Below are 23458 nucleotides of genomic sequence, written 5' to 3'. Positions count from 1 at the left end.
AATGTGGGTCATATCCCTGCTCTTCAGAGAGTAATGTCACACACCAGGTCAGCCTCAAGGTGAAAATTGGTAGGGTATCATCAGTTTGTTTGAAATGTTGCACAAGAGGTCCAGGAGCATGAGAGTGCAAGTTGCAGCTTTGCACATAACACTAGACAGCCTGCTCAACAAACTTTCGAGAATTTTCAACCTAACACATTATCTCTGTTCTCTCTCCTGTTGGAAACACTTAACAGTTTCTGTAGTTTCTTTAATTTCAATGAAATGTTTCTACTTTTGCTGAATCGTTTCTCAGCTGGTATTTGCAAGACCAGAGGGGAAGTAAAGCTGTAGCCTTGTCCTTGCAGGTGGCAAAAGCTGTGAGTTTGCCTAGTTACTGCTTCTAAACTATGATAAATTGTTGCAGTGCCTCCTGCAGCTGTTACCCATTTCAGCCTCGGGCACCATTAGTGAAGAACTGAACTTCCGGGGTGCTAAATGTGATGCTAATCAAGTGGATTGGTTAAACCTGTAAAGTTTAGAGTTCCTCAAGTGTTTCTGGAGCTGCACTCATCTAGGCAAACATGGAGTATTCTATCAGACTTTTACTGTGTGAATGGGGGAGAGCAAGGGAAACAGGCGGTAAGTCATTTGTTGTGGGACGTCTGCTCCTGACCTCCTGCCAACAACAGTAGAAGTGCTCAGTGGGTAGCCACCAGGATATTGAGTGGGAGGCACTTACAAAAGTAATGCTGCTGAATGTCAAGATAGATGTTAAGATTATGCCCATTTGGATGTAATAGAAAAGATGTGGAAATCCAATTTTGACATGATAATTATGGAAGGCACATATGCGGTGCAGAAGATACTTTGCCGCTTCAGTCCATGCCCAAATATTGTGCAGCTCCTTCAGCACGATGACTTGAGCTGCCTCTTTTTCTGAATCAAGTTAAAAAAACTGTAGATACTGGAATCCTGAAATAAAAACCGAAAATACTGAAGCTTATAAGCAAGTCATGCAGCATTTGTGGAGAGAGAAATGATGTGAGTGGTACAGGTTGACAACCATTTCTCAGTATCATTTAAAGATTATCATTCTTTCTTGATTCATTTTTCATAGGAGTTGCCTGACCTGCTGAGTATCCCCAACACCTTATGTTTTTATTTTATTATCGGAAATGTTGAACAATGAGCAACAAACTTCCTACTTCGGACCTTCTCCTGGGAGAATGTCACTGACGACACAGCTGAAGGGGGATAGGATGCACACACTGTCCTGAGGAATCACTGGAAGTGGGATAAATTACCTTGCACTGTAAAACTATCTTCCTTGCTGCAAGTTAGAGCTTCAGCTCTTTCTGCAGTCCTCTCCAATTACACTGTTTTTGCTCATTTCCAACTTGCACACAGATTGGGTTACAAACAGTCTCAGGAAAGGAGCTCTCATAATCTGGGGACTTCCTGCTTAGTTTTCAGATCACTGAGGTTGCATTTATGCAATTAAACAGATTTAAGGTATGCTAACTTTACAGCCCTTGACCTTCTGTTTGCTTCTAAATACCATATTTATACATTTGAGTGCCCATGGCTGCACCTTTGATTTGAAAAAAAAGTGACAGGAGTCAAACGAGAAGTTGTTAAGGGCAAGGACAAATTCCTCCAGGCTGAGAGTGTAGTCGATTGGGTCTTTGTTCAAGGATGATTGGGAGGACCCCGATGCCTCCATCTTTAAATTTGCTGACAGCACCACCGTTGTTGGATGAATTATGGACTTTACGCTTTGTTTTGTTTTTGCCTATATTGTCTTTTTTATTTATTGAACTTTGTTTTTTTGTGTTTTTGTTGTGTTTGGTATTGAGTACTCATGCTGTTACAAGTAAGAATTTAATTGTTCCATTTTGTAACATTCATGACTCATGAGAGGATCGGAGGTGTAAAACAATTGGACATCCATGCAATGATGAGGCAATGGGGACCCAGGAATTGGAAGTTATTGCAGTGGGAAGAGCTTGCAAGGTTCCTCAGAGGTAATTTGAAAGGTACTGGACATAGGCAACAAGATAAAAACAAAGTATTTGGAGATGGTTCAGTGGGGCAGGAATTGATAGCGATGAATTACACATCCATCAACTATGCAGAGGGGATACCACAACTTTGGAAGGGGGAGAAATTTCAGCAGCTTTTTACCTTGAGAACAGATTTGAAGGAGGCAGGACCATTGTGAAATTGGATAGCGTCTTGACAGGAGGCACGGAGGGATGAGTAGTCGAAGCATTTTCAGAAATTATCAATGGCAAGTCTGTCCCCTTAGATGGAAATTGAAAGATCAAAAAAAAGGAAGAGGTGTACTCAAAGACCCTCACATCCTGTTGATTTTGCTGCCTTCTGCTTATGGTGTAAATAAATATGAAGGGCTAAATATAAATTGTAACCATCCTTTTATTCACTATGTACACAGTGTCCCAAGGCATAATGGTGAATCCAGACGCCAATAAGAGATTAGTGGAAGGATGAACAAATGCAAGATGGACAAATTGTCATTCACGTAGTGCCTTTCAAATAGCTATTCTTTTGTCGTCAAAAGCAAGCAACAATTTGATTTGAGCAAGTCCCAACAGATATTCAAGAGTTAGGACAATGAGGTGGTCTCTTTTGGAGGTATTAGTTGAGCTAAATGAACTATCTGTGCTTACTAAAACTAACCTTGCATATTCTTCAGACTGGAACTGTTCTGTTACTTCCTCAGTATGTTCACAAACCGTTTCTTGTGCCATTGACTCAAAGCTTGGAGATAAATGCTTTTGCACACATTTTAAGGAACTGAAACAAAATAAAATTATACTTTAAAAATGTATTAAATTGCTCGGGTGTCTTAGTTTTTAGTTTAGTTTAGTTTATTGTCACATGTATCAAAATACAGTGAAAAGCTTTTTTGTTGCATGCTGTCCAGTCAACAGAAAGACGATACATGATTACAATCAAGCCATCCAAGGATGATCTGACGGGATGACAGCATTTTTTCCTCAAGCCCTTTCTCAAGAAAATACTTCTGATATTTCATTTAACGAGGGTAGAATAACTCATTCAACAACTTCTATTTTATCTTGAGATGTGGATACTAAATATGGTGCATTTCAGAGAACATTCCAGGGTGTTTCACAGGAACATAAAATGTCACAAAGGACTGCTCAGTCAAAAAGGACACAGTATTTAAAAACATTAAAATACATAAAAAATTACTTGCATTATTATCTAAAAATTTTCAGATTGCAATCAGCTATAAATTTGTGCTCTGACAGCTGGTTTCACATACCCACCACCCTATGTGTAAAAAAAAGTTGCCATTCAGGACCCTTTTAAATCTTTCCACTCACCTGAAAACTGTGCTCTCTACATTTTGACTCCCCTACCAGCGAAAAAGATTGTGACCATTCAATTTATCTATGCCCCTTGTGAATTTGTGCACCTCTATAAGGTCAATCTCCCTCGCTCAAAAGAAGCCTATTCAACCTTTCCTCATAGGTCTAGCCTTCCAGTCATAGTAATATCCTTTGGATGCCCAGGAATTTGGACATCTTTCCTCTAGCCAGGTGACCAGAATTGCTCACAATACTCCAAGCAACGTATAACCTGTGCAGTTGCAACATGATACCGCAACTCCTGGTCTCATGTGCTTACTGATGAAGGCAAGCATGACAAACACCTTCGTCACCACTCTGCCTCCCTGTGTCATCACTTTCAGGGAACTATCTCTCTGTATCACTAGGTCTCTCTGTTCTACTACATTCCCCTACATTTAGGATGCAAGTCCTGTCCTGCTTTAACTTACCAAAATGCATCAACTTCCACTTGTTTGAGTTAATTTTAGGTCCTAAGGAATAGGGGTAGAATTAGGCCATTCAGCCCATCAAGTCTACTCCACCATTCAATCATGGCCGATCTATCTCTCCCTCCTAACCCCATTCTTCTGCCTTCTCCCCATAACCTCTGACACCTGCACTAATCAAGAATCTATCTATCTTTGCCTTAAAAATATCCACTGACTTGGCCTCCACAGCCTTCTACGGCAAAGAATTCCACAGATTCACCACCCTCTGACTAACGAAATTTCTCCTCATCTCCTTCCTAAAAGACTGTCCTTTAATTCTGAGGTTATGACCTCTAGTCCTAGACTCTCCCATTAGTGGACACATCCTCTCCACATCCACTCAATACAAGCCTTTCACTATTCTGTATGTTTCAATAAGGTCCCCCCTCATTCTTCTAACCTCCAGTGAGTACAGGCCCAACATCGACACACGCTCATCATAGGTTAACCAGACCTCCCAACATTTGATTTTACAAATTCAGAATTTTGATGTCCAAAATTCAGACTTTTACATCAAAATTCATAATATGGCGCGTAATGCAACTTTTCAGCAAAAAAAAGTATGCACGCCAAATGCGCGTACGCGTTGCACTACATTCACGCGTGAAAAACGACTGTTATTTACAACAGTCTGTAGTTCTTGGACTACATGTACAATGTCAGGCCTATCATGAGTATATTCTACTATTATAGAAAGGTTATTGAACAGAAATACTTTTTACAACAAAGAAAAATTTGTTTTGTTTTGTTTTTTCTATTTTGCTTTTTCCTTACACATCCCAATTCTCTTGGTATTAAATAAAAGAACAATGGTCATAAAATGTATGACTAAGTTATGAAGAAAGGGTTTCATTTAAAAAACTGCACATACCTAATTTAATTGAAGACATACTTGCTCCAGTGGTCTTCAACAGCAAATCACAAAACATAGAAAATAGGTGCAGGAGGAAGCCATTCGGCCCTTCGAGCCAGCACCGCCATTCATTGTGATCATGGCTGATCGTCCCCAATCAATAACCCGTGCCTGCCTTCTTCCCCTATCCCTTGATTCCACTAGCCCCTAGAGCTCTATCTAACTCTATCTTAAATCCATCCAGTGATTTGGCTTCCACTGCCCTCTGTGGCAGAGAATTCCACAAATTCACAACTCACTGAGTGCAACGTCTTTGATTATGTTGACTGTTTTCCAAGCCAGTGTGAAGTATAAATGGAGTCAAAAATGGGATGCCTTTATCTCAATCATCAGTTAAAGAGGTTGTATAAAAAACATGAACCAGAAAAACTTTACACAATTTATTGTTTACACAACTTATTCAGCAGCTTGTCGATGTTGTAATCTAACTTTTGCAATGAGTTTCCTGCTTTCAGTTGGTACCACTTCGCTACTTATGTAATATTTGAATGAAACATGTCCATTGTAATTTTGAAAGATAAATCTTAAATAAACTACTGGAATGATATATACCTTTTAATCTTAGTCTGTACTAAGATTAAATCCCTGGGATATGAGTCTGTTCCTTGGGATGGCAGGACTGTCATATGAGGAAAGATTGAAAAGACTAGGCTTGTATTCACTGGAGTTTAGAAGGACGAGAGGGGATCTTATAGAAACATATAAAATTATAAAAGGACTGGACAAGCTAGATGCAGGAAAAATGTTCCCAATGTTGGGCGAGTCCAGAACCAGGGGCCACAGTCTTGGAATAAAGGGGAGGCCATTTAAAACTGAGGTGAGAAGAAACTTTTTCACCCAGAGAGTTGTGAATTTGTGGAATTCTCTGCCACAGAGGGCAGTGGAAGCCAAATCACTGGATGGATTTAAGAGAGAGTTAGATAGAGCTCTAGGGGCTAGTGGAATCAAGGGATAGGGGAAGAAGGCAGGCACGGGTTATTGATTGGGGACGATCAGCCATGATCACAATAAATGGCGGTGCTGGCTCGAAGGGCCGAATGGCCTCCTCCTGCACCTATTTTCTATGTTTCTATGTTTCTCTGTTTCTAAGAAGAAATTCTGTGTATGTTCATTGATCAATTATGGATTTGCTTGCTTTAAAAGAGGTGATAATGTTCCAAGGTAGCACATACAGCATAAGTGCCTGGATATTGATTTGAGAATTAAATTGAAGCTAAATTGGACAATGCTCACACAAATAATTAAATCTGAAAATCTGGAAGTGAGAGTTATCTTATCCCTCCACACGCAGCAAGAAATGTAACGGTAATGACATTTTCAACATTAAAATCCATGTAATGCCATGAAATTCCAGTTCAAATTATTCACTATACTGTATGTTAATATGCAAGTGAATAATGATCTGCTTCAATGAATAACTATGGAGTCAATTTTATTGGTGCTGGAGATAATTTTGTTTTTTTGTCTATTGTCATCGTTTAATGTACGTTTTGTTCTATTTTTAACTCTGTTTATGTGGGGGGTGGTGGGGGGGTGGGGGAAACCTTTTTTCTAATCTCCTCCTCAACGGAGATGCGACCTTTACCGTGTCGTATCTCCGTTCGCGCTACGGCCTAACACCGTGGAGTCGGCGGCCTCCAGCTGGGATCGACCTTGAAGACTCCGGTCGCAGGGCCCGGACTTACCATCTCGGAGGCTTCGGCCGTGGGCCCTGCAGACCGCAACATCGGGAGCTCCAGCCGTAGCAGCTTCGACCGCCCCGGAGCGCGAGGTACGATCGACCCGCCCGCAGGCCCCTCATCGCCCTACGTGGCCTGGCCGCGGCACTTTCCATCGCCCGGTGGGGGCTCAGGACTTTCATCGGCCTGCTCGGCTCGGCCCTGGGACTTTCCATCGCCCGGTGGGGGCTTCAAAAGTTGGGAGCCTCGATCGCCTCGGGAGAAGAATGAGGAGGAGATAATGACTTTTCTTTGCCTTCCATCACAGTGAGGGTGTGCCTGGAGCAATCACTGTGATGGCTGTTTGTGTTCAAATTGTATCTGTGTGTCCTGTGCTTTTTGTTGTCTACTGCCGGACCCTGACGTGAGAGGACGCTGGCGCTGTTTGTTCGCCGCTTCTCTGCCAGGATAGTTTGTCTGTTTGTTTTTATGTTATGACTGTTTTTGTAAAGCGCTTTGAGCACCTGGTAAAGCGCTATATAAAATAAATGCTTATTATTATTATTATTATTAATAACCATCAACACAGGAGCAGTTAAAGCTATTTGTTCAGTCCACTGCTCTACTCTCTCTATAACCATGGTGGTGTAGGTCCAATGCCACGTTTAAATTTACAGACAATTGGTCAAATGGCGGGAAACGATGAGTCAGAGTCAGGAGGGAGATTAATGATCTGAATGATTATTTGACGTTGTGCCAGAACAGCAATCTAGCTCTCAATGTTAGAAAGACCATGGAAGTGATTGTTGACCAGGAAGGGAAAGCCATGGATTTATCAACCCGTCTTCATCAGAGGGATGGCAGCAGAGAGAGCTTCGTTCCTGGGTGTGCATATTTCTGAAGATCTGTCCTGGGCCAAGCACATTGATGTAATTACAATGAAAGCTCATTATAGGTCTTCCACTCCTTGAAAGATTAAGGACATTCATATGTCATTAAATACCTTCTCGAAACTCAACAGGTGCACAGTACGGTACTTGGTTCAATAACTTGAATGCCTAGGAATGAAGGAGGCTGCAGAAAGTGATAGACATAGCCCAGTCCATCACGAGTTCTGACCTCCCCACCATCAAAGGGATCTATAGGTGGCAATGCCTCAAAAAGGCAGATAATATCATTAAAGACCCACACCACTCTGGCCACACTCATATTTCTACTACCATCAGGAAGCTGGTACAGGAACCTGAAAAGCATTACCTCCACATTTAAGAACAGTTTCTTCCCAGCAACCATCAAGCTCTTGAATACTGCACAACATTAGCCAATGCCTCATCAATGATCTACCATGGAGTTTGTATTAGTTCCACTATGGAATTCAATTTTGCAATCTGGTCTGGTTATCTAGTATTATTAATTATTAATTTATTTTATTATTGATCAATGTATATTGTGATCAATGTGTTATTGTGTAAATGGGCCTGTAAAGCTAAAGAAGTAAAAAAAACAATAAGAATTTCATTGATTCCAATGTCAGTATTTCTGACTATGGAAAAACTCTTGACTATTTAATCCGAAGTTCATGTGAACAAGGAATTTCATTGTACACTGGTGTTTATAATAGCAAACTAATCTGTAATCTGCAAATACGTTTTGATCAACCATTCCTATCAGTACACATTTATTAGTCTACAGTCTGTCTCGTCCCTTCCTTCTTTGTTATTTTTTAGTTTGTGTTAAATGTACGTTTTAGTGCTCTTTAGCTTGTTTATGTGGGGGGGGGGGGGGGGGGGGTTGGAGGAGTCTTTTTTTAACCTCTTACCTCAACGGAGATCCAGGTTTTTTTCAAATCAGAGCTCCGTCCACGCTGCAGCCTAACATCGAGGAGTTGGCGGCCTCTGCTGGAGACCGACTTCGGGAGCTCCAACCGCGGGAGCCTGCGGACTTTGACATTGTGGAGTTCGCGGTCCCTGGTTAGAGACCGATTTCGGGCGCTCCAAGCCGCAGGAGTTTTGACCGCTCCGACACAGGAGCTTCAACGGCCCTGACGCGGTAGCTTCGACCGCCGGCTGCGGGAGCTTCGACCGCCCCAACGCGGTAGCTTTGACAGCCCCAACGCGGTAGCTTCGACCGCCGGCTGCGGGAGCTTCGACCGCCCCAACGCGGTAGCTTTGACAGCCCCAACGCGGTAGCTTCGACCGCCGGCTGCGGGAGCTTCGATCACCCTAACTGCAGATTGTTCGACTCCCCTGACCGCGGGAGAATAAGAGGAAGAAGATATACTTTATTGCCTTCCATCACAATGAGGAATGTGGGGAATCTGCTGTGCGGATGTTTATGTTAACTTTTATGTAGTTGTGTGTCTTGTTGCTTTTTTTAGAATGGCTGTATGGTAATTCAAGTTTCACTGTACCTTAATTGGCACACGCGACAATAAACTGACCTATGAACCTTTAATATTATATTATCTGCCTTTTTGTAGACAAAATGAGGTGCCCATGCACTGTGTCAGGCACTTAGCAAACTCCAATCCAATCTAATTTACCCAGCTCCTTCCTCTGCCAAGCTGAAAGTCATAGAGAAGCAGTTTGGCTAACAATAAATGGACCTGAACTGTCCAAGTCAATGAATAGATGATCATACTACACCAAAATATACTCCATGTCCACAAGTGGTATCATAACTCAATGGATCATCATCAGTACCCAGTGAAGATTATCTATAGAAGGTAACTAGTGTTCCAAAGTGCTATGAACCCATTTAAACAACAGTAATTTACACCACAAATTCCTGGGGCTTACTGATTAGTTTACCGCACCTCAGTCCATGGACTGCTTCTTGTCCCATTTGAACATATCTGGCTTGGCCAACATGTGGCCTTCATGACCCAAGGATTTGCTGCTCAAGTTGTTCACTGTGACCACTGGCACACCTACCACATTCATCCTGCTTCATCAGTGTTCTACCGAGAAAACCCTATTCTATTTTTACTTCACACTGGGGCACTGTTCTGCTCTTCCTTCAAGCACAACATTCCAGATTCAATTCTAGTGCAGTGTCTGGAGTGTGAGGTCAACAAGAGCGAGCGTCATTATACAAATATCCTATACTGAAGGCAATAACTCTCAATTAACAGAGGTTGCAGGTATGAGAAATTGTTTTCTCAAGGTAGCCCTTACACCATTCGGGCAACACGGTAGAGTTGCTCCCTTACAGCGAATGCAGCGCCGGAGACCTGGGTTCGATCCCGACTACGGATGCTGTATGTACGGAGTTTGTACGTTCTCCCCGTGACCTGCGTGGGTTTTCTCCGAGATTTTCGGTTTCCTCCAAGCACTCCAAAGACGTACAGGTTTGTAGGTTAATTGGCTTGATAAATGGAAAACATTGTCCCTAATGAGTATAGGATAGTGTTAATGTGCGGGAATCGCTGGTCGGCGTGGACCCGGTGGGCCGAAAGGGCCTGTTTCCGCGCTGTATCTCTAAACTAAACTAAAAACTAAACTATACATATGCAGTATATTTTCCAGGCATACTTTGATCCTAATTTATATTTCCTGGTCTAGAATCTTTGTGGCTCAGTAACGATCCCTTATTTTAATTATTTGTACAATTAGGATAATACCTTTCAACTGCAGAAAACGGAATCAGATACTTAAAGAAAGCAAGTCTTCGCTCAAAATCTCAGGAAAAAAATCTGGATGTACTAAGGCTGAGTAACTAAATCTTGAATGTACTGATGAACTGATACCATACTAAGAAAACTATTAAATTCATTTCACTTACACTTACAACATAATTGCCTTGATAATTATTTGAAGAAACCTAAAAAATTAGGTTACTGACATACAACAGACAAAAACAAAACAAATATATATATATATGGGGTTTGTATTGACATAAAAATGACTGAATGTGACATGGTTTACCTTACTTTAGTTGATTCACTTTGTTCAGCTGAAGTCTCTTTGTTTTTTGGTTGATTTCCAGATGATTCTGAATGATCCTGGTTTGCCACTATTACACCTATTAAATCATCAGATGTAAATTTATTGTCTCTTGAGGGAAACTGAGATACAGTGCAGTCAATTTCATCATGGCGTAGATTGTCTGTGAATCCAATCTTATCAGAATGATTTGTATGTTTTGTTTCTAATGACATTTGACATATAACATTGTGTTCAGTCTTAGATTCTTCAGATTTTTCTCTGCATGCATCATCATTTGGAGGTCTTGCTGCTATTAGCTCTTTTACAGAATTCTCTGAGTCAGATATACTTATTTCTGTCCTGCTGGAACTTTCATCAGACGAGTCATCTAAAAGATCACTTGCATCCATTCTTCCTTTACTTTGTTGATTTTCAATTATTTTTGCATCTAAATGTTCGTCCCCTGCATCCTGGCCATTATTTGTCACAAATTGGTCCTCTGAGGTATTGTTTGTGGAAAGGGTTTCAGTGGAAACTTTCTCAAGATCACTGGTTTCATTTCCAGTAACCACTTGTTGAACTGAATCTGAAGGAAATGTTGAAAGCATACCTTCTTGAAAGTCTGTTTTCACATTTGTTGGAATTGCATCTCCAACCACCAAGCTTTTGACGACCTGCATATCCTCGGCCTTTTCAAAAGGTCTATCTTTCCCAGATAAAGAGATATAATCTATTTCTCCTGCACTGCAGTCCTTGTTTGAAGTCAGTTCAATGTCTTTGCTATGTAGTTTATTTGGCTTTACAATGGTATGATGTTCAGGCAAGTATTCAACTTCTGTCGAGCTGTTAGCAGTTGGGGCTGCTGGTGAACTGACTGAAGAAACCAATAAGCCATTCTGATTGTCAGACTTTTGTTTCAAGAGAGGATCATTTCCTCTGTTGCACAACTCTGTCAAACTCTCCACAGTTTCCACTTTTGATTCATTTCCTTTTATCTGATTAGTTTCAGTACTGCTCTCTGAAACAGAAATCCCTTCAGCATCAAGTATACTGCTATCCTCAGGACTGAGATCTTCCCAAAAATCTGATTTGTGGGTACTGGATGATAAACTGGATGTCACATTGCTGTTACTACTGCTATCTGTATTTTCAAATGAAGCCCAATCACTTTCCAGGTCATGTGTTAAACATTCAGTTTCAATATTTCTTTGGTTTGATACCTCAGTGATGGAGAGTGCTGAAGTGCCATCTGCTGGTGGAAATATGTCACTGTCTTTAACATCTTTGGTTCTATTTTTCAATAATTCTGACTGCTCAACAGAATCACAAACACTGATTGATGAAATTATTTCTAGATTTTTATGGGCAAATGCTAAATTCTCTTTAAGCATCTCTAGCTTAGTGTTGCTATTGCAATCTTCTATTTCAGAATGACTTAGCTGGGGATCTTCATCCGTAAATAGAGTTTTTTCTCCACAGACAAACTCATCATTTGTGGTTTTGGAAGTAGTGCTGCCTGCAGGTGAAATTGTGTCACATAAATTAAGGTCCACTGCTACTGCTAGAAGAGATTCTTTCAGTGGTTCCATGTGCAAAAGATTTTCTTCTGATACAGAGTAGTAATCCATCATTTCAGAATTATGTAAAGCAATTACTGGACTACCTAAATCAGAAGTAATATGGTCCTCAGCAGATCTGGATTTTGAAAAAAAGGGTTCCATTTCTTTTTCATTGTCATTTGTACTTTGCAAATTATTGATTAGGTCTAAAGTTGATGCATTTTCTTTTGAAAAACTTCCTTCTCCTTCTTGAAGCACAGTTTTTCTCTTGTCCAGAGTTACAGTTTCATTTTTTGTCAAGTGGTACAAAGCATTATCTTCAGAAATGGAGTTTTGAAACTGCTTATCGTCTGTCCATGAACAAGGCAGTACACCAGCCACACAAACGGAGACCTCCCCTACTGGATTCCAGGCATCTAGATTTTCTGGGTTCACCACATGGTTTCTATGTTTTGGAAATTCATTATCTTCCAAATCATAATAACTTATCACCTCTCTCTGCTTATCTTGTAAATTCTGATCTGTCATAATTGCTTCAGGCACTTCTCCCAAATGAACCCAAGCATCAGGGTACATTGAAATTGATTGTTCATCTTGCAGAGATTCAAAATTAACATTGCTTAAAACTTCAAAAGCTTTGCTTTCATTGGATCTTTTCTCTACCGTGTTAAAATAATGCCCTGATTCATTGCATACATCAGCAGGTTTTGATTTCTCTATGTTATCTAATTGTTCGAAATTAACTTTTGAATCCCCGAATACCAAAGGTTTAGGGGTTGCCTGCTGCATTAGACCTGCTGTAAGAGAAGTTTGTTCAGTCGACTCACTTGAAGAATGATCACCCAAGATGGCTAGGCAAGATGGTTGTCTGGATGGGTCCATTAGATCAGGCAATTTGGTCACAATCTCTTCATTTTTTCCTTCTGAATCAATCCATGCAATTGAACGTCCAGAATCTCGTTTCTCTAAATCGGCAGATTCACTCCATCTATCCGGACTGCCTGACGCTGAGTGGCTGGAGTCTAGCTCGTAGTCATTTAAAATATCAGGATTTACAGTAGCTGAACCAAAAAACAACTTAATGGAATTATCCCATAAATCAGGTTTTGCTGCAGATGCTTGGCACATAGTTTGGCAGTAATCATTCACAATATCATGAATATTTCCACTTGCCTCAATTAACTCTTGTTCAGATCCACTGCAGACATCCCTTCTAGCAGAAAGCATTTCAGGTTGCTCTTGCTCAACTGTCTTCAAAATTTCAAGTTCTGTACTTGGCTGGATAAATTCATGAACAGAATCTTTACAGAGTTCAGAATTCTGCATGGTTTGCAGGTTTCCTTCTTCTAAAAGTTGATTCTTGGCATCAATGAAGGCCAAATGGGCTTGCAGCATTTCAGAGTGTGGCAGCTGGCTGCTCTGATTAACTTCATAATGTACATCACAAAGATTGAACGCTGGCTGATTTGCTTTGAATGTAGATTCTTTCCATTTTTCTTCCAGGTCAGAATATGAAAATTCCTCAGCAGGTTTGCTCTGCAAATCTGAATTTCTCCTATTCAGTTCTGTTACACTTTGTTGGGATTGACCCCAGGTACGAGCACTTGCCAGGGTTTGGTCATTATCCGCTTTCACTACTTCACCACCAACAGAACTAAATAATTCATTATTTTGATAGCCTGGTATTCCATCTTCCATCTTATAATCTTGGCAGAAGTTAGAATAGATTGCTTGAGGCTGACTGCTTTCCTCAAGTGGATTGAATATACCTTGACTTGTGAATGCTGATTCACCTTGAGGCTCTTTCAAAATATTGCATGGATGATGCATCCCTGTGAAAAGCTCTGTACACTCTTGTAGATTTGCATTTGCCGTACATGGATTTTCAGCTTCAGAGAATGTAAATTGCTGTTCTAAATGTTTTATTTTATCTAGAAGTTCTGCACTTTCCTGACTCGCCCCCTCGTTATGTTTACAACTTTCCTCCAGACTGTCAGAAGATGAATGGCAGCTCTGTTCAAATTCATTCCATTTATCAGAATTATCTGGAGACGTTGATTTACATCCCTCTGTTTTCGGTATCCCTACAGTTTCAAATATTGCCTGACTGTGACTAATTTTAGCTTGATGTACATCTTGCATGTGTTCTGTTCCTAGGACGTTGGTATTAAACACTGGCAGGGGAGCATCCTGTTTGGATTCACTCTTTAATTTTATACCTGTGTGGTTAATGCTTTCTACTTGACTGCTCCAAATATTTGGATATGCCAATGATGACTGATTGAGATCATCCTGAGAAATATTACATGCTTCATAGTACTGTTCCAATGGTTGACTCTGAGTATGTGGACTTTCATCTGGATTTTCAGAAATTAATTGTCCTTTTGGTTTCTCAGAACCAGTATTTATGTCATGTCTATGTGGAGATGTTTGGGAGCTTTGATCATTTTCTGCAAGAAGTATTTTTTCATGTTCAGAAGTCAGGTTCCTAGTTTCATGATCAAATATAGCCCAACCATGTAAAGTTTCATCAGTTGGTTGGGTAATTTCATTTATAGATTCATTCCCGCTTGATAAATCTGTGGTAATTGGAAAATGAACTTGCTGTGCAGGATCACATAATACTGTGAACATTTGTGATGAAAGAGGTATATTCTGTGTGGCCTCTGGGCTGAAATCTAGATTTGCAGTGTCTGTATATTGAAATTTCTCTTCAGATTCCTTTGGTATCTCTGGGAACATCTCAGAAGGCCAGGCAGCTTCCTGTATAGCCTTATCCCACCTAAATGCATTTTCTTTTGGTTCAATGTCTGTCTCTTGATCATTGACATTATGTTGTTTATTCTTTGGTCTTGGTAAATTGGTAATGAATATGGATTTGTCTGCTAATAATGTTTTGTTTCCAAATTTGTAGTGTGGATCAAAGTTATTTAAAAGAGGCGCATTAGTTTCTTTGAATTGACACTCATTTAACTCATCATATATTTCTGGTTTAGCAGAAGGGGATTGAAAAATGGATTGGCCAGCATTATTCCATATATCATCAACATGTTTCATAACTGATTGCTTACACTGGATATCAATTTCATTCACATCATCGCCATGGGCAAAATCTGATTGACTGAATTCTTGTGTAAAGTCTGCCCAAAGATCAGGAGGTTGTGTGTGTACATTTAATGATTTTTGACCTCTGTCCCAGGCAGCATCTGGGCTTGCTGTAGCCAACTCCAGACTTACTTCAAACTCATTCTGTTGGCTGATACACTTTGAATCTGACTGGTCAGAATCAACTGCGACAATTCCATTCATTTTCTCTATTACATCTTCTGCAAAAATATTATGGGGATTTTCATCCAGGGGTGATCCTTCCACCAGACTGTTCATTGGGGTCGGGGGAATTTTCTCATCTACAATTTCCACTCCAATCACAGCGTCAGGAAGGCTTTGCGACGCTAAAGATGTATTCACCAGATGTTGCATCATTTGATCTTTCTCTGGTTTATCGCTAGAATGGTCTTGTCTGTAAACATGAATATCCTCTTCCTTTACCTGTTCAGTTACGCTACTAATTTCCTTTGATACATCTGTGGGAAAATCTGGTGAATTATTAGATAATGTAGGAGTGGAGTCAAGATTAGGCAAACTAGTAATTATAAACTCTTCATTATCTCCTGAAAGATCAGTTTGGGGGTTATTGCAGTGCGTTGGATCGAGAACGGACAGGTCAAAATTATTATTCAAATTAACAACTGATGGTACAATTTTGTCCAATAGTTCACCTTCCGGCAGCGAACTGAACAAGTCATATCCGTGGGCAATGTTGGATGGTGGAGCAACTGCTTCTCGGATCGGACTCTCATCACTGAGAAAAACTGAACTTTCTTTGGATGAACGATTGCTTCTGATGGTAGCTAGTCCACTGTCTGGACTCATAAGATCTAAATTACCATCACCATGGGCCTGTAAAGAAGCATTCATATTTTGAGAATTTTCCAGAAGGTTATCACCGATATATTCTGGGTTCTGAGAATCCACATCAGGACCAGATAAGTCAAGAACTCCAGATGATCCTTCTGAAACTGGAGCACTGCCATTAACAGCTTCGGTGGAGGAAGTTCTCCTGTTCAGCACCATTCCTTGCTGCCTCCTATGGATACAGTCTTTTATAATTGGAAGAATTTGCTTGCACGAATCTGAAGAACTTCCTTGTTGATATGCTCTGATTTCCTGGAACCCATATTCTATCGGCTCCAGTTGAAGACATGGATTCTGACATTCTTGTAATGTATTGCATATCTGTAAAGAATGAAAATATGAGTCAATACTTTCAATTCGGTGACCATTGCTAATATAAAAAACCTAAAGCAACAAATAAATGACTCATTATTTGTTTCTTTAATCATTTGATAGAGGTAGTTTATTACAGGATTTCTTCAGGAATTTATTGCCTTTTGTATTTCATCTATTATTCAAATTTATCTCACAAATCAAACCAAAACAAGTAAAAAGTTTGCAACATTTCCTGCAATCGTGTCTGCTGGAAAAAGGCATCTGTTATTTACAGTAAAGGGGGCCAGAAAGTCTGAGTGAAACAAACAGCTATGTAAGCATTTAGGTTTCAGTTCCTTGCACAGAACTAAATACCATGTTAATGAATGCCTGCTGTTTTACATGAGGCTATCTTTATCCCAGTGTTGCACTTCAGGGAACAGGCTACCTGTTTCAGTTCAACTTAGCTCCCTAGTAGATGCTGGGCCATCAGCCACCAATATATTACAGTGATTAGACTGGAAGGCTGGATGGCATTGGTGGAATATCACTGTGGGAGGTCATGTGGACATCTGAGAAATGGGGCAACTGAGAAATGAATAGCATACAGCATCACCACCCAAACCATGATACAAGAATTTAATTTAACCAAAGCAATTCAAAGCAACTCCCAATATTCCACTACACATATGGACTATGTTTTCAAGCTTGACAGAATAACCTATTTATCCATTATCTCTTTCCTTGCACACCACCACAGAAGTGAACAGAGGAAAAACAAATGCTGTCTCCACTACCTGTCGCAGGAATTAACCTCAACTTCCTGATAGCAGTCTACTTCCCACCCTATGCAGATGATATGCTTGCACTTGATGAATTACACAATGTCACCAATAGCCTTGAAGTGAAATGCCCCAAGTCCTTCTTCATAATATCCAGCAACTTCCATCAGTCCAATTACAAAAGTGTGCTATCAAAATACTATCAACTCATCCCCTGTCCCACCAGAGGCCCAGCACCCTTCACCACCCTGCACAACCAAAGACGCCTACTGTTCAATTTCCCTGACCGTTAATTGGAACATCAGATCACCTGATTCTTCTTCTACACCACGCTTACAAGGAGAACCTGAAGCAGGAGGATCCAGCACAGAAAGTCGTACAGTGTTGGGAAACAGATAAGATCCTTCGCAACTGCTTTGAGTCAGCGTCTGGTCCATTTTCAAAGACATTGTAGCAACTTACAGTGCCCTCCATAATGTTTGGGGCAAAGAGCCATCGTTTATTTATTTGCCTCTGTACTCCACAATTTGAGATAGTAATAGAAAAAATCACATGTGGTTAAAGTGCACATTGTCAGATTTTAATAAAGGCCATTTTTAAACATTTTGTTTTCACCATGTAGAAATTAGAGCAGTGTTTATACAGGGTTAAGATCCTTCGCAACTGCTTTGACTCAGCGTCTAGTCCATATTCAAAGACACTGTAGCAACCTACAGTGCCCTCCATAATGTTTGGGACACTGCAATGTCATGAAAGTAGTCATGTTTAGTATTTTGTTACACAACCTTTGCATGCAATGACTGCTTGAAGTCTGCGATTCATGGATATCACCAGTTGCTGGGTGTCTTCTCTGGTGATGCTCTGCCAGGCCTGTATTGCAGGCATTTTTAGCTTTGGCTCGTTTTGGGGGCTAGTCCCCTTCAGTTTTCTCTTCAGCATATAAAAGGCATGCTCAATTGGGCTCAGATCGGGTGATTGACTTGGCCACTCAAGAATTGACCATTTTTTAGCTTTGAAAAATCCCTTTGTGCTTTAGCAGTATGTTTGGGATCATTGTCTTGCTGTAGAATGAAATGCCGGCCAATGAGTTTTGAGGCATTTGTTTGAACTTGAGCAGATAGGATGTGTCTATACACTTCAGAATTCATTTTGCTACTACTGTCAGCAGTTGTATCATCAATGAAGACAAATGAGTCAGTACCTTCAGCAGCCATACATGCCCAGGCCATAACACCCCCACCACCGTGTTTCACAGATGTGGTGGTATGATTTGGATCTTGGGCAGTTCCTTCTCTCTATATTTTGCTCTTGCCATCACTCTGATATAAGTTAATTTTTGTCTGATCTGTCCACAAGACCTTTTTTCCAGAACTGTGGTTGATCTTTTAAGTAATTCTTGGCAAACTGTAACCTGGCCATCCTATTTTTGCGGCTAACCAGTGGTTTGCATCTTGCAGTGTAGCCTCTGTATTTCTGTTCATGAAGTCTTCTGCGGACAGTGGTCTGACAAATCCACACCTGATTCCTGAAGAGTGTTTCTGATCTGTCGGACAGGTGTTTGGGGTTTTTTCTTTATAATAGAGAGAATTCTTCTGTCATCAGCTGTGGAGGTCGTCCTTGGCCTGACAGTCCCTTTGCGATTTAGTAAGCTCACCAGTGCTCTCTTTCTTCTTAATGATGTTCTAAACAGTTGATTTTGGTAAGCCTAAGGTTTGACTGATGTCTCTAACAGTTTTATTCTTGTTTCTCAGTGTTATATTGGTCTCATTGGCACAACTTTGGTCCTCATGTTGATAAACAGCAATAAAAAATTCCAAAGGTGATGGAAGGACTGGAGGAAAGACTAGGTGCTGAGAGCTCTCCTGCATTAAGGAGGCAATTATACACACCTGAGCAATTACAAACACCTGTGAAGCCATGTGTCCCAAACATTATGGTACCCTGAAATGGGGGGACGATGTATAAATACAGCTGTAATTTCTACATGGTAAAACCAAAATGTATAAAACTGGCCTTTAATAAAACCTGACAATGTGCACTTTAACCACGTGATTTATTTCTATTACAAATCTCAAATTGTGGAATACAGAGGCAAATAAATAAATGATGGGTCTTGTCCCAAACATTATGGAGGGCTCTGTACATGAGTATGCACTGCCATCACAGAGTTCATCAGTAAGTCTTTAGAGGAATGTATGCCTAAGAAAATATTATGAGATCAGCCTTCCTGTGAGTGAATTCGCAGAACTCGCAGAAAGCAACTGGCCCAGATGTAATCCCCAGCCGTGTCCTCAGGACCTGTATGGACCAGTTGGCAGGAATATTTGCAGACATCTTTAAATGTTCTCTACTCCATTCTGTGGTTCCCAGCTGCTTTAAGAGGACCACTATCACCCAGTGCCAAAGAAAAGCAATGTAGCAACCCACCATCGTGAAGTGCTTTGAGAGGCTGGTCATGACACACATTAACTCCAGTTTCCCAGATAGCCATGATCTACATCAGTGTCACAATGGGTCCACAGCAGATGCCACCTCCCTAGCCCTACACTCATCACTGGATCATTTAGATAACAAGGGCACCTATGTCAGACTCCAATTTATTGACTATAGCTCCAGCTTTAACACCATAATCCCATCCAATCTCATCTCCAAACTCCTGGAAATGGTCAAGAGCTGCAAGTTTCTAGGCATAAATATCATCAACAATGTATCCTGGACCAATAACATTGAAGCTATGGCTCTACTTCCTCATGGAACTAAAGAAGTTTGGGATGTCTCTAGCAACTCTCAACAACTTCTGCAGATGCACCATAGAAAGCATTCTGTCAGGTTATATCTCAGGTTAGTTAGGGAACAGTACTGCCCAAGACAGTGAGATATTGTAGAGAGTTATGATGTCACCCTGTCCATCACACAGACCAGTCTTCCCATCTTCGACTGCATTTACACTTCACACCATCTCAGGAAATCAAGGATCTTTTTCACCATTGTCATTCCTTCCTCTCCCCTATCCCAATGAACAGATGATAGCAAAGTCTGAAAGCACCTATCACCTGATTAACAAACAGCTTCTTTCCTGTTGTTACCAGCCTACTGAATTGTACTGCCACTAGCTAGGATGTAGTCCTGATCTTCCTATCTACCTCATTGCGAACTTTGGACTTTTTCCTCTGTAATTGCAATGCGACATTGCAGTAACATGCTATTCTGCGCTCTGGTATTTTTCTCTTTGCACTACCTGTAGTATATGTGTATAGCTTGATTGTGCTCGTGTATAGTATGATTTGACTTGACTGGATAGCATGCAAACAAAAGCTTTCCAAGTCCTGGACATTCCCAAGATTCACCAGTCTCTGGATCTTTTGTCAAGTCTCATCAGAGCCTGCATAACCCCAAGTCATATCAAAAATTTAGTTGCCTGAGATGCACCAGGCCCCTGGTATCAACATTTCCCTACATCTCGCTGCGGCCTCAATTCTCATGGTCCATGGAGGCCCATTTCTGAACTACCCTGAAATTCAGCACGTACACAGTTTCTGCATTCATTCAAACCTACCAGGATCAATGGAGAGATTATTAAAAATCCCTGTGATATCATTAAAAAATAATTGGAAGTGTGCTGGTGAATTAATATGAACATCCAATTGCTGGGAAATTTTGCCAGTTTAGTCAAGGTCTCAAGTGTGCCAAAATATCGCAGTTTTACTATATGGGGGTTTTTTAAATCACTTTTTTTTAAATTCAGCCATGAAACTTGGCTTAATGTGTTCATATAAAATCCTTATCATGAAGACTTTTAGATTATTGATAAGACTTATATGTGTTTATTTATTATAGAACAGGACGAAACATTGGCAACCATTAATCTGGACTATGGCATAATAGGTATTTATTTTCAATAAAAATAATGTGGGTTTTACCCAGATGTGCTTATTTTAGTCTAAATATAGACACCTGGAATTTGCAATTCAATGTGCCCTTTCAATTTTTTAATTGTTTAGTTAAATCTATTGCAAACCAAATTCCTAAATAATGGGAGTACTGATAACCCTCAATGTTCTTCCTGATGCATTTTTGTTGTAGAACAAAATTATTTAATATAATTAAAATTTCTCTCTTGGGCAGTGGCTTCGCAGCACATGAAATTTTGTCTGGTACAATACAAGCAATCTACAAACATTTCGTTGCTGACTCACAATAGCATGTTCAAGAATTTAAATTTGACCACTTTTCAAGGTGTGTTTTAAACTGATGCATATTGTGCACATTTGCACACCAACTTTATTCAGGTGACGCACATGCATATCTGCTCATGAAGCAGAGGTACTTCAGGTTCCTTAAAAGACACCACCCTTGTACAGTAGAGGATTTGTGACTGCCTTCAAAAAAAGGAAGCTACTCATTGCATTGTAAACAGAGAACTAGTGCATGGAGAGTTCTCTTCTGCAAACTAAGCACTAATGTAAAGTCAGGTTATTGGGGCATGGCATAAGGAAGGTAGACTATCAGACATTCGTCAGATCTATTTAATAATTTTAATATTAGGTGCCACAATGAAAAATATCTTATCTACTTAAAATAATGTTCAAATGCAAGAAATATATAGCTTTAGTTTAAATATATAATCGAAAAATACACATTGAAATGGCTTACTCTGTTGCATAGGTCATCATTGTCAGCATAGATGGCAAGTTGCCGATTTACTTCACCTCCTTCACCAAAGAACACGGTTAATAAGACAAGAATATCGTAATCATATCTTCCAGTAAAAGTCTTGAAATCATCGATAAGATTTGGGCGAGATAGGAAATCCTGCAACCAAAGATAAGTAAACAGAGTAACAAATGTTAATCAAATAAAAATTAAAGGTCACTGATAATTAATAATAAATGTTAATACTGATACAAATTCAACAGATACTTATGAACACACTAACAAAGTTGGCATAATTATCATATGAACACACTAACAAGTTGGCATAATTGGCAAAAGATTGTGTAATAAAAACAAATTCTAAACTGCAAAAGCACTGCAGTTAATCCACATAAAGTTTTCCTTTAGTTATATAAGAATCCACAAGATGGCCAAATAGAGAAAAAGTGATTTGCTTTTTTAAAAACCACTTTGATGATGCAATTGTTTCTATTGTTTCAGTTTTGTGGAGACAATGACTTTTGAACATACACTACGATGGTTAAACATCATTTGTACTCTTCAAAAGTCTGTCCACGCTTCTTCATGCTTCCAGACTAATAAAATGTTATGCACCATGTGCCAGAATCATAAATAAAATACGAAGGATGCTGGAAATCGGAAATACAAACAGAAAACGTTGGAAAACTCTCAATAACTCAGGCAACATCTGCAGAAAAATAGAGTAAGCTTTTCTGTTAGTGCTGTATCCTTGAAAGATTGTCAAGAGTCAAGAGACAAGAATATTTAAATGTATATGCACCAACAACAGGCAATGAAATGCTTACTTGTTGCAGCTTTAAAGGTACATTTAAGCAACAACACAACAAATAAATGCACAATAATCAATTATGCAAAGCATTATCAGTACCGCCAGGTAACCACAATAACGCAAACCAAAGTACGAGGAACAACCGATATAAGGTCCAAAGCAGTTGCCGCTAAGAACTATATTTTGCATTCTGTATCTTCCCTTTTGCTTTATTGATTGCACTCGAGTTTGATCGATTGTATTTCATAAGTTCATAAGTTCTCGGAGAAGAATTAGGTCATTCAGCACATCAAGTCAACTCTGCCTTTGAATCATGGCTAATTTATTTTTCCCACTCAACCCCATTCTCCTACCTTCACCGTGTAACCCCTGATACCTTTAAGAATGCTAGGCAGAAGGCAGGAGAATGAGTTTAGGAGGATAGATCAGCCATGATTAAATGGCGGAGTAGATTTGATGGGCCGAATGGCCTAATTCTGCTCCTATCACTTATGACCTTATGATCTAGTCAAGAATCTGTCAATCAAGTCAAATATTTATTTATAGTATTATCTGATCTGGATGCAACTCCTGCTGTTGAAGTTGAGATCTCACCACCAACTTATCAAACACAATTAGGGATGCTGTCCTGAGCAGTATTTCCCACGACCTGCCAATGGAAAAATTCTCATAAATGTCAGTATTTGTTCTATTGATTTTATCACTGATTTACAGAGCTGTATTTTCTAATGTCCAGCAGGCAATCCATTTTACAGGTTATCCTGAAGCAGTGTTGGATGGATCTCATTTATTGGTTATTTATATCTATAAGATTACTGATTTGGGAATGGGGACAATAGAATGGATACAGATGCTCATCATTGTACGGTCAATTCTACTCAGTTTCAGCTTTTTCAGAATAACTAATGAGTATAAGCCTTCATCAACAGCACATTTATTCGAAGTAGACAGTTTAAGTGGAAAGACCAAGTATTAGCTTGGCAAATGATATGCGGCAAGTGAAAGTGGCAGAAAACCAGCAAATTCTGACATATAGGGAA

The 23458-nt window shown here is 39.9% G+C and overlaps 1 protein-coding gene across 9 annotated transcripts in view; it reads right to left on the bottom strand.

Annotated features, from left to right (window-relative positions):
• LOC144592034 (protein prune homolog 2-like) overlaps window positions 1-23458 on the bottom strand; it is a 255624-nt gene that overhangs the window by 93184 nt on the left and 138982 nt on the right. For 8 of the 9 annotated variants that reach the window (XM_078396229.1, XM_078396232.1, XM_078396233.1 and 5 more), the window contains exon 1: window positions 10345-10835. In XM_078396229.1, the coding sequence (XP_078252355.1) occupies window positions 10345-10754 (410 nt within the window). In that variant the 5' untranslated portion in view covers window positions 10755-10835. Of the gene's footprint in view, window positions 1-2682; window positions 2800-10344; window positions 16200-21607; window positions 21767-23458 lie in introns of those variants that run through there. The other variant, XM_078396228.1, reaches the window with a different exon arrangement.

Source organism: Rhinoraja longicauda, chromosome 3, assembly GCF_053455715.1.
Source record: "Rhinoraja longicauda isolate Sanriku21f chromosome 3, sRhiLon1.1, whole genome shotgun sequence".
Classification (NCBI taxonomy): domain Eukaryota; kingdom Metazoa; phylum Chordata; class Chondrichthyes; order Rajiformes; family Arhynchobatidae; genus Rhinoraja; species Rhinoraja longicauda.
The sequence above is the reverse complement of the archived record's forward strand: the minus strand, read 5'-3'. Positions and strand labels throughout refer to the sequence as shown.